Source organism: Montipora capricornis, chromosome 10, assembly GCF_036669925.1.
Source record: "Montipora capricornis isolate CH-2021 chromosome 10, ASM3666992v2, whole genome shotgun sequence".
Classification (NCBI taxonomy): domain Eukaryota; kingdom Metazoa; phylum Cnidaria; class Anthozoa; order Scleractinia; family Acroporidae; genus Montipora; species Montipora capricornis.
The window spans coordinates 64,495,783-64,508,282 of record NC_090892.1 but is presented as its reverse complement, the minus strand read 5'-3'; the positions used below and the strand labels follow the sequence as shown (position 1 = coordinate 64,508,282).

The 12,500-nt window shown below is 39.4% G+C and overlaps 1 protein-coding gene across 1 annotated transcript in view; it reads right to left on the bottom strand.

Moving 5' to 3' along the window:
• The window catches only part of LOC138021186 (uncharacterized), a 24,727-nt gene extending 16,869 nt beyond the window's left edge, over positions 1 to 7,858 (bottom strand). Inside the window, exons 1-6 of the mRNA XM_068868049.1 lie at positions 7,813 to 7,858; positions 6,614 to 6,693; positions 5,252 to 5,315; positions 2,548 to 2,598; positions 2,143 to 2,286; positions 940 to 1,189 (exon numbers count right to left, since the gene is read on the bottom strand). Coding sequence (XP_068724150.1) covers positions 940 to 1,189; positions 2,143 to 2,286; positions 2,548 to 2,598; positions 5,252 to 5,297 — 491 coding nt within the window. The 5' untranslated portion in view covers positions 5,298 to 5,315; positions 6,614 to 6,693; positions 7,813 to 7,858. The remainder of the gene's footprint in view (positions 1 to 939; positions 1,190 to 2,142; positions 2,287 to 2,547; positions 2,599 to 5,251; positions 5,316 to 6,613; positions 6,694 to 7,812) is intronic.
• Between the last annotated feature and the right edge of the window lie 4,642 nt (positions 7,859 to 12,500).

Genomic DNA, 12,500 nt, shown 5'->3' with positions numbered 1-12,500 from the left:
GAACTAAGGTCACCCTTGGTGACAGAGCATTTCAGGTCGCTGCACCTAAGCTATGGAACTCTCTGCCGTCTGAGCTACGTTTGATCGATAATATTGACATTTTTAAGCGCCATCTGAAAACGTATCTCTTTAAAGTAGCTTTTGATTAATTTCTTTTTAGTATTTTTAGATATTGATATTCTTTGTCCCTTTTTTTTTTGAATTAGTATTTATTTCTAGCTTTGTATTTCTAGAATATTTTTAACTTTTTTGTAATTTTAGGATGTTTTTAAATTCATTGTAATGCGCATTTGATCATCGTCTGAGCTATGTTTGATCAATAATATTTCTAGCTTTGTAGTTCTAGAATATTTTTAACTTTTTGAAATTTTAGGATATTTTTATATTCATTGTAATGTGCATTTGATCATCTCTGTATGGATTTGTGCGCAATAGAAGTATTAAATTAAATTAGATTAAATCTTCTATTCTCTATTCTTACCCTGAAACAGCTCGTACCTATTTAGCTTTAGGATACTTCGTCCACATTGTACAACATGAGCCGGCGGGATGGAATAATCGCAGAAGACCTACGACCTACATTTTGTTTGAAGTGACGTCGTCATCGAATCTTAAAAGTCCCCGATATCACTGGGACGCAACGGTATGACGTGTGATACATGGGAGATGATATAGAATATATGAAAAGCCGAGGTTTTAATCTATAAACATTATATCATTCAATCGTTCACTTTTTATGGGCTAAATAAATAAATAAAATAAAATAATATATACAATACCCATCAACATTGGGTAATCGTTTGGAAAACACATGTTCCTGTTTCATAGCATCTGCCTGTCTTAAGGGATCTACCTCCAATATTTGGTATTCCGCCATCTGGTTTCTCTGCTCAATGACATTGTAAAACTCTATGAATGCATTTTTTTTAATAAACATACCACATCTTCGTTGTTGATTCTCCTGTCAGTGGAACCCCATTTGATGAACATGCATAAGCCAGATTTTCTCCGACGCTCTGTCCTCTTTCAGCTTGAGACGAATGTACTAGTTGACCCATGTTTGCTATTTTCTGTGCGTATGCCTTGGCCTGGTTCGATAGAGCTCTGTCTAGAGTCATTTCCGGAACTCCATGAACCTTGCGGTATTTATTGTGAGCGTTCAGGGCTTCTTGTTCGAAATCTGAGTCCGCTGTTTACAAACAGATGATTTATAATAACGGTAATGAGTGGCGTGCAATTCAATAGACCATTTTCGAATTCTCACGGCTGGACTGGATCTAGCATGAAATGGAGGCTCATGCGGGCAAATCTTTTCAAATGTAAATTAATTTGCCCGCATTAGCCTCCATTTCATGCTAGATCCAGTCCAACCGTTAGAATACGAAACTGGCTTATTCAGAGAGTAAACGTGCGAGTTATACTGACATCGGCTGAGCGAGCAGCGCGAGACTGATTTGAAATTACGAGCACGATTACTCCCTGAATTGCATGACACTAGGTTCAAAAATCTTCTAGGATAAATTTAAATACAGTCCTATGTAAAAAAATTAAAATTACATTTAATCTGTTTTGCAAACAGTAGGAAAACAGCAGGGAAGAGCCCATCCAAGTTCATGTGATTGACGCGCGAATGGCATCGGTGTCCAATTACAGGTATCCAATTTGGATTTGTTCAAATTGGATACCTGTAAATTGGGCACCCACGTGATCGCGCGCCAATTACACGACATATAGTCGTGCACATATAACCAATCAGATTCGAGAATTATGTAATAGTTACGATTACACCCTGAATTGTGCGACATGCAGTCCTATTATCAATGATTTTAATAATCGTAACTATTACAAAATGCGAGAAGATGACCGTAATAAAAACATAGCCAAGTGCAACTACTCCAAAACGGGCCGCACAGGCTACAAAACAATAAACCCTCAGCTCGTAAAAAAGATATATCATTCAACTAGAGCACTCTTGATGACACGTACAATTGTCTTATTACAAGCTGTCCTATTAAACAGCAAAAGCAACATATTAAAAGTCTGTTAAAATTTCTGAATGTGAGAAATACTGCGCATATCATTCCATGAAGTGCCCCCTTACATCAAGTAGGAAGAAAACATGTGCTCAAAGACAATTCTTACACTGAAGAACGTTAGAATCAAAGCCGCTTCCCATCAAGTCTCCTCCTTCACCTCCCGTCGATGTACTTGGGAAAAGACTTGGCTTTCGTGGACGAGGACTCAAGCTTGGCCGTTTCTTAGGTCTTCTGGTCCATTTCCTGGTGGCTGCATTAAAATGCATTTTATAACCATTGACTTCTCTACTAATATCTCCGTGTGTTTTCCCACTAACGACTGATCCTGATTCGTGTGTTTGGTTGTAATAGTTATTGTTATGACCATGAATTGGTTTGTTGTTTAAAGGACTTTCGTCCACACCAAAAATTGTCTTTGGGGCCTGCTTTATTTTACCCTGTGAAAGACCTCCCAATTTTTGGTGAGATTGTAAGTCGTAGGACACCTGATGTCTTCCTTTGTGATGCCGACCTTTACCGTGATGGTGGTGTTCTTCATGTTGAAGAGCCAATCCTGCAAGCACTGGAAATAAAACATAAGAATTTATATAATAAGCTCAATAATGCACACAACTTGATTGGTTCTCACCTATGAACTATTAGAGAACAAACGCATAGCTGACGCCTTCATCAAAAAGTCTTAATTCTTTATCAAATAAAACAAAGAGATTCCATGTTTCCGTGCATCTGTTCAGTATTAGCGGAGCCGAAGGCACGCGCGCGCGCGCGGAGCACCATAATGGGCCATTTCCGAGTTGCTGTTTGTCTCGGTTTCGAAGTGAGTCTTGGTGCTCAACTATTAAAAGGGAAATGAGTTTGATTTGCATAAGAATAAGCAACTCATTTCCATTTGAATAGTTGTGCACCAGGACTCGCTTTGAAACTGAGGCATGCAGCAACTCGGAAATGGGCTATTAAGAAAATATGGTAACCCATCGATGCGAGAAATTTTGGTTTTGTAGCCATGACGTTATCGACCGACCGTCCGTCCGTACGTCCACCCATCCATGTATGCCAATGTGACCAGTATCACGCTAGTTTACAGCAGGCATACTTGATATTGGACATCCATGTTATGATAAATTGACACCTGTCAAAACAAGGTATCCGCTGTCCAGTATCACGCGACCATATCGCGGGCTCAAGCTTAGAGCTCACCGTGGTCAGTTGTTTTTTGTTTTGTTTTGTTTTTTTAAGTTGACCGCTGACCTGGTGCTGGTTTTCAATTAGATTGCAGGCTCTACCCAGATTAAAACGAGGCTTCATTTTTTGCGCGCTTTCTGTGGCTCGACGCGGCTACACGGCCATACTACGTCAACTATAGTTCTTACACGGTGAACGCTTTTCGTATTCAGGTAGAAAACGGTTTGGAAAATAATTTCTTTCTGTATTTTTTGATGGTTTCCATCCAGTTTGACATATCATGATAGCCATGGTCCACACTGGTGGCTACGCAGTTATTCAAGTCAAGCATCGGAGGTATATATACTTGCAGCTGAGTGTTTATTTTTAATTTGTTTAGAGCTGCTTTTTTCTCTTTATTGCAATTTTTAGCATATCTTTAGAAGCTCTAATAAGGTTGCATGATGCCTGGAGGACCTATCAGTAGAACAGAGAAAGAGAGCGACAACGACAATAATAGCTCGTACTTGGTGGAAGAAGTTAATCCTCAAATTCTTTCCTTGGGTACTAAACCGTTTGCTATTTTTAAGGATGCGTTATTTAAAGTCGATGCGGATTGTTAAAAAGAGGTTTAAACACGTAATCGCAATGGGTTCTCGTAAAATTAGGGGGAGATTTCACTAGCTTGTGTTTTCAGAAGTTTGTTGAAAGCACATAAAGGTAATGAAGTGTTGGAGCGATCTTGTTTGAATTTCGTCCTTTCTTGGTTGCATTGCCGTATTTTTCCGATTCTTGTTCCAAGCCAATCTGGCGTGTTTCAATGAAATAAATCGTGTTGTTTTCAGAACCTTTAGATTGAGATTTTACTTCTTTATTGGCTTTGAAAGACGGGAAAAGTGGCCATACTTTGATCAATAACCGAGCAAAGAAGGGGAATGGGTTCGATACCGGGTTGACGTCACAGACAGTTTTCATTGATAAAACAACGATGCAAATTAATTAATTTGTGGCGTCACCCGATATCGAGCCCATTCCCCTTCATTGCTCGATTATTGATCAAAGTATGGCCACTTTTCCCGTCTTTCGAAGTCAATAAATAAGTGAAATTTCAAACATAAGGTTCTAAAAACAACAAGATGTATTTGGGACGATTTCGGAGAAAAAATAAGGGGGAAAAGTGCGTTGAGGTGATAGGCACTTTAAACTACATTATTATTCCACTATTACGTCATTTTATCATATTTGGTCAAGAGAACGCGCAAAATATGAGACAGTATTACACTGTAGAACAGAGCAAATACGGACGGAACTGGAGTTTTCGATGAACGAAATTGTTTTCAACACGATACAAAGCCCGAGAATTTAGCTTGTCATCGCTTGTCTCTCGTCATTTCGTTTATATACAATCAAATAAAGGACATTTGGCTATCTTTCTGTGCCGTTTACATCGTTCGCAAGCGCCCTGAAGGACAGATGATGCATTTTTTCAGGAACACTCTTACCAAATAAAATTGAAGCAAAATAACACCTTTTTGTATAGTGGAATAATAAATCTCTTATTCGATGGTTTAAGATATAATACTCGCGGACATTTTGCTCATTGCTGGTATTTTTCCTTGCCCCTGCGGGGCTCGGAAAAATACTACGCAACTCGCAAAATATCCGCGCGTATTATATGTTAAGCAATCGAATAAGATGTATATATTACGTATATAGGCCCTTGGGGCTTATCAAAAGGATTCTTATAGAATTAGGATTTTTCCAGGCCTCTTTTTGCTCGCAAAGGATACAGAAAGCACGTCTTTCAAATCGAAGCGTTGCGGTTTGATTATTGTTAAACAGAAAGGTGAATTTGCCTCACATTGACATACACTGGAATAGGAGCAGGATAGCTAATTAACTTCATTCATAAAATGACAGAACCGAGAGAACTTGTCAGTGTAATCTAACTTAATTATATACGATCGCTATAGAGAAGTATCTCAAATTACCAATGAATATGATTCCTTAGATGAATTGGAACCCAAACTTCGAAACAAGATTTAACTACTTACCGCAGTGCAACAGTATAACCACTACAACGTAGTTCAAATGACTCATTTTCAATTTCAGTTTGCTCTGAAAGAAACAATGAGAAAATGATGAATATCTGTGAAGTCTGTTGTGAAAAACCCCTCATAAACAGTACTTTATGCTCAATAGAAAATTTGACTGGTAACTATCAAGTAGACGAAATGCAATCTTCAGTGCTGCTGGATAGGATTTGAATCGGGACCGCTGTATTTTACTTAGCCAACCTTCTAATATTAAAATTGACGAGGTACCGCAAAACAAGCTTTAGGAACCGTACGTGGAATCGTGAATTGAAGCCAGGAAAGTGTCGCTTTTCTTTCAATGAAAGGAACACAAGCATTAACAAACAGGAATTAAATGTGTTATTTCAGACTTGGGATCTATAGACATGTTTCCAAGAGTATTACGGTCATTTTACGTTAACAAACACAGGTAGGACAAGCACTTCCACATGCATGAAAAAGCTTCCTAAGGAGTACGGATATCTTTCTTTTGTTTTCCAAGTTGCAATTTAACAATTATTATATCATTTGTGGTTCTCGTTTTTAGGAAGGAAAGTGATTTGAGAAAATTATGTCTTTGGTTCCAAAAGCTCAATGAGAATATTTTCAGGTGGTTAATTAAAGCAGTAGCCAATTTTGTCATTGTCTTATATTAAAACGTATTCAACCTTGGTTCTATTTGATATAAATTCAAATAAGGTTTTGAAAACAATATACAAGTTGTTTGGATGTGTACACCCGGGCAGCACAGACTATGTGTCCCTGATCCTTGTTTGCTCTTTATTTAATTAATTCCGACAAGAGAATATGAAGTAAGAGAGCGAACAGTTTAAAAATTATTTTTAGACTGAGCCCTTTCTGCGAAGGTTATTTCTATCTGTTGTTCTCATGACCGTGTGGTCCACTTATTACACATTCAAACTGACCAATAAGGTGTCTTCCTTGATTAATCAGTCAGCGGGACTCAGCTAATAGATTTCAAATAGTCTTCATGGGAATAGGGAAAAATATGGAGGATTCGCTTTCTTACTTAATATTCTCTTGATTCCGATAACAAAATCGCGAGTAATTATCGATGAATTCTTAACAATTATTCTTTGAAATTAATCGAGGTGAATAGTGGCAGAATAGTTTGCAAGCCGCGAAGCGGCGACGTAAATATTCTGCCACTATTCTACCACTATTCATCAAGTGGACGAAATGCAATCTTCAGTGCTGCTGGATAAGTTTTGAATCGGGACCGCTGTATTTTACTTAGCCAGCCTTCTTAAATGACTAGACTCTTTCAAAAAATGTTAGTAACAAAAAGCTAACTCTAAAATAGTTAAAATTGTTGATTACCGTGACAAGACGAGGGAGTACCGCAAAACAATCTTCCGGAACGTACAATCTTGAATTCAAGCAGGTAAATGTCGCTTTTCCTTCAATGAAGGGAACAAAAGCATTAACAAAGATGAATTAAATATGTGCTATTTCAGACGTGGGATCTATATACATGTTTCCAAGAGTATTAGGTCATTTTACGTTAACAAACACAGGTATAGTTCGAGCACATCCACATGAATGAAAAAGCTCCCTAACGAGTACGGATTTCTTTCTTTTGTTTTCCAAGTTGCAATTTAGCAATTATTATTTCATTGTGGTTCTCGTTTTTAAAGAAGGAAAATGATTTGAGAAAATGATGTTTTTGGTTCCACGAACTCAATGAGAATATTTACAGGTGGTTAATTAAAACAGTGGCCAAGTTTGTCATTGTCTTAATTAAAACGTATTCAACCTTACTTGAACTAATCTTGAGGCAATTAATTTCAACGAGCTGCACCTAGTAATTCATTCAGGGCTTAATCTCACATAATATAATGCAATTATATTGGTTTTCTTGGATATAATTTCAAATAGGGTTTTGAAAACAATTTACAAGTTGTTTGGATGTGTACACCCGGGCAGCACAGGCTATGTGTCCCTGATCCTTGTTTACTCTTTATTCAATTAATTCCGACCAGGGAATATGAAGTAAGAGAGCGAACAGTTTAAAAATTATTTTTAGACTGAGCCCTTTCTGCGAAGGTTATTTCTATCTGTTGTTCCCACGACCGCGTGGTCCACTTTTTACACATTTAAACTGACCAATAAGGTGTGTTCCTTGACCAGCCAGCGGGACACAGCTAATAATAGATTTCAAATAGTTTCATGGAAATAGGGACAAATATGGAGGATTCGCTTTCTTACTTTATATTCTCTTGATTCCGATAACAAAATCGCGAGTAATTATCGATGAATTCTTAACAATCATTCTTTGAAATTAATCGAGGTGAATAGTGGCAGAATAGTTTGCGAGCCGCAAAGCGGCAAGGTAAATATTCTGCCACTATTCTACCACTATTCATCAAGTGGACGAAATGCAATCTTCAGTGCTGCTGGATAGGTTTTGAATCGGGACCGCTGTATTTTACTTAGCCAGCCTTCTTAAATGACTAGACTCTTTCAAAAAATGTTAGTAACAAAAAGCTAACTCTAAAATAGTTAAAATTGTTGATTACCGTGACAAGACGAGGGAGTACCGCAAAACAATCTTTAGGAACGTGGAATCTTGAATTCAAGCAGGTAAATGTCGCTTTTCCTTCAATGAAGGGAACAAAAGCATTAACAAAGATGAATTAAATATGTGTTATTTCAGACGTGGGATCTATAAACTTGCTTTCAAGATTATTAGGTCATTTTAAGTTAACAAACACAGGTAGGACAAGCACCTCCACGTGCATGAAAAAGGTTCCTAACGAGTACGGATTTCTTTCTTTTGTTTTCCAAGTTGCAATTTAGCAATTATTATTTCATTTGCGGTTCTCGCTTTCAGGAAGGAAATTCATTTGAGAAAATGATGTTTTTGGTTCCACGATCTAAATGAGAATATTTACAGGTGGTTAATTAAAACAGTGGCCAATTTTGTCATGGTCTTAATGAAAACGTATTCAACCTTACTTGGACCAATCTTGAGGCAATTTCACCAGGCTGCACCAAGTAATTCATTTACGGGTTAATATCATATGATGTAATGTATTTATAGTGGTTTTTATTCGATATGAATTCAAATGGGATTTTAAAAACAATATACAAGGTCAGACATTCCAACTCTCCCCATTGATGTATTGCCTCCAGTTCTCCCGATTTTTATCAGAAATTCTGAAAACATGGGAAAACATTGCGTACGAAGGTTTGCGATCTGAGTGTAAAACACTACGTAATTACTCTTTCTTATCCCATATTGTCGATGTCTCGTTCAGTCTCTCCATTGAACACCCCGTGTTTTTGCAAACTCATAAGGCCAGCAGTCTTGCTCCATTATGGCTGACAAGTATTTCTTCTACCAAACAGAATACCACAAAAACGATGTCGAAATGCGCATGCGGGAAATGCCACTTGAGAGAAACTAAATTTGCAAATTTTGCTGGACTGAGGGGATTTACCGACTACACACTAGTGCCTTAGGCGCTCGTGTGGGCGCCTTCGGCGCTAAAAAATGCTTCCTATTATTGTACAAAAGGGGTTGGAATGTCTGCAAGTTGTTTGGACGTGTACACCAGGGCAGCACAGCCTCTGTGTCCCTGCTCAGTTCCGTCAAGAGAATATGACGTAAGAGAACAAATAGTTTTAAAGTTACTTTTAGACTGAGTCCATTTTTATCTGTTGTCCCCATGGCTGTGCGGTTCACTTTTCACACAATTTGATCAATAATGTGTCTTTCTTGAAATAACCACCCAGTAGGACACAGATAATAACAGATTTCAAATAGTTTTCATGGGAATAGGGACAAATATCGAGGATTCGCTTTCCTACCTTATATTCTCTTGATTCCGATGAATATCGCGAGTTATTATAATATTTATTCAATCATTCACCCGTGTTAAAATTTAGGTCATAATAATAGTTCCATATATTTGCTAGAATGTTCTGTTTGGACAATTTGACCAAATTTGCACTAACTGTTCTGACTGAATTCTTCTCACCTCCTAGCAGTTTGCCCCCTTTTGGTCTATCGGATCATCGGACGGTTTATTTGGGGGTGGGAGTTAAAGATAGGGTACTTAAGCCTAAGAGTGTTATCATTATGTCAAGGAACAGACGACCAAGCAAGGTAGCGAGTGTTTGGAGATTCTTGCTTCAAGTGCCTTGGGCTGCCCCGCTTAACTCTGTTCATTCATGCAAGGAGAAGCTGAAAATCCTTACTGAAGTAATCAACTATTATACCCCAACGCTCTCTCGGGGTAAGTGAAACTGATCGGCCTTGGTTGAATAACCAGTTAAAACAGCTTATTGCTCGCCGGCAAAAGGCTTTTGCCTCAGGAAACCTGAAGCTATTCAAGATTTTAAGAAGTAAAGTGAACCGGGCACGCAAGCGCTGTCATAAGGCGTACTACGACTTCCAAGGTGAACGATCTGCGTGACTCAAATCCCCGTGACTGGTGGAGGGAGGTGAAACAGCTCTCCGGGGCCTCTAAACCAACTAGGCGTGACCTGAAATCCATTCTTCATCCTGCCCTTGACTATGAAACAGATGTCCTCGCTGAGCGAATTAACCAAGCGTTTCTTGATGTTATGAAGGATTACTCCCCCTTGACCGGCTCTGCGTGGGCATCAACGGACGGTGACCATCCAATAGTCGCCACTGAGCAAACTGTTGCACGCAAACTGTGAGAGATCAACTCATGTCGTGCCGGCGGTCCTGACGATCTACCAAACTAGGCGCTAAAAGAGTTCGCAGATATTTTGGCAGCTCTTATTGCAGATATACTCAACACCTCCTTCTCTGAATGTAAAGTCCCTCGCCCATGGAAGCTTGCCGATGTCTCCCCCCACCCCCGCCCCCTCTTACCCAAAGCACCAATCATTTGTGATTTCAACAAAGTTCTAAGGCCTATCTTGTTTACATTCACGTTGTGTAAAGTTGGGGAGAGCTTTGTGCTTGATCAGGCTCTGATGCCTGTTGTGCTATCTTCCATAGATCCGTGCCAATTTGGTTTTACTCCGGGCTCATCGACTACTTTTGCGCTGATTTCTATGTTCCACCATTGGTTGCGCGCCACCGACGGCACTGGATCATCTGTAAGAACTGCCTTATTGGACTTTCGACCTAGTGGATCACCACATTTTAGTTGCCAAATTGATTCGTATCGGGGTTAAACCAACTGCGGTAAACTGGTTCATAGACTTTTTGAGTGGCCGAAAACGGAGGGTTAAAGTTAATTACGTCTTCTTGAATTGGTTCAGCGTCCCCGCAAGGGTTCCTCAAGGGACTTGGCTTGATCCTTGGCTTTTCCTCGTCTTGATAAATGACCTCAAATTATTGCGGGATTTATTGCTGACGACACTACTGTATCTGACGTGATTCCATCATCCAATAACACCACTAACTCCCTTCAACATGCAGTGGAAAAAATCGCCGCCTGGAGCCAGGAGAACTGACTTCAGCTGAATTCAACAAAATTCAAAGAGTTGCAAATGTGTTTTAAAGGTCTCCACCACTTTTGCCCCTATTCAGATCTTCAAACTACAAAGATTAATTCGGGTTCCTGGCAATGACTAATCGGAAAGGCTGTTGGAATAGTTCAGTTAGTTGAGCGCGGGGCTGTCACGCGGGAGGTCGTGAGCTCTACTCCGGCCAGTGGGTGGTGGCCCATTGTAAATAGTGTGAAATAAATTGAACTTGAAACACTCAGGGTCTTAAAGACTTTCGCGCTCATTGCTACTGCGCATTTTTTCGCGCATGTCACGCACACGTCCTGCATCGCAGTCCACAAAGAGACACACGCAAACATTTTCCATAAGAATGGAACATGAAAGCGTGTGGTATCATGGGATAGCTGTGGACCCAGGTCTTCTCGGAAATGTCACGTAATGACATGACAGTGCAAATATACCATCGCTTTGAGAACTTCGCAGCGATTTTACTCTCTTGAATGCTCGGTGACCCCTATTTTTCTTTCCGTAGATCATTTCCTTTTCTGATTTTGTCCATTTAAAAAAAAAATCTGTGCGTGAGAAGTTACAAATATTTTGCCTTTTATGCTCTCGTGCGACCTATGTTTTCTTTCTTAGACTAATATGTATCGTGTTTGAAGGACTAATGCACCTTAGAAAAAGACATCAGCTGCAAAGGTTAATTTAGTTATATTAGTTATGTTGAATGGCGTACGTTTACCTGATCTAAATTTCACTAATGTAGCTTTTTTATTGCTGACAGTTGTAAGCTAAGTTCGTCTTAAAGTAACGCAAGCTTCTAAAAAAGTGCACCTCATGATCTCGAAAACGAGCAAGGTGACCCACCACATTTTTTTGCCTTTTTGGCAAAAGTAGATCATTACTTTTTTGCGTGGCACGTTTTAAAAAAATCTGTACTTGGGAACATTTTGGGCGGGAACGTCCTTAAAATAACTGAGGCGAAAGTGCTGCCTAATTATTCCCGCATTATACCCGCTGAATGTAGGCTTAAATTTCCTATCGGACTATAAGCCGTAGACCCCGTCTCACAACCTTTCCCGTTAATCAACACTATGGGACGTTAGAGAACCTACACACTGTTCGTAAAGTATGGGAGGAGACCCTGTCCCCGTTTCACATACTTGCATGCGTGGGTTGATTGGGTGGGTGGGTCTAATACGGACTGATAGTGGTTGCCAGAGGCCTCTTTACAAGCTGACGTCCGATCTCACCCCAGAGTAACAATTGTAAACCGCGTTGAGATGTAGACTTTGTGAGTAAATGCGGTATATAAATCCTATATAAACCATAAACCAATTGATTCAAAAGCAATTACCCAAGTTAGTACATAACCAGCCAACTTCTTGTTTTAATGCGGATGATTTGTGGCATTTGTTAAGTTAGAAAGGCTACCTAAATTAGCTATCCCTCTACCCATTCTTTTTTTTTTTTTCTCAGCATGGTAAACGCTTTTACTAACCCTAGCCTGTTACAGCAGCTACAGCCCTCGAACTAGGTTAGTTGTTAATCCTTAATTACTGGGTTGCCATATGGCAATCCAGTAATTAAGGTGTCTTTGTGCGCATTTTTGGTCGGTTTTGGGGGTAATAGAAATGCATAGATTTTATCCGGTGGACACAGTATTGTGTCGAAAGTCGTTGTAACCGAATGGCCTTCTAGTGGATCTTAAAACAAATTATACCCTTATGGAGCACAAGAATGGAACGTCAATTGGATAAACAAGACAGGCGGT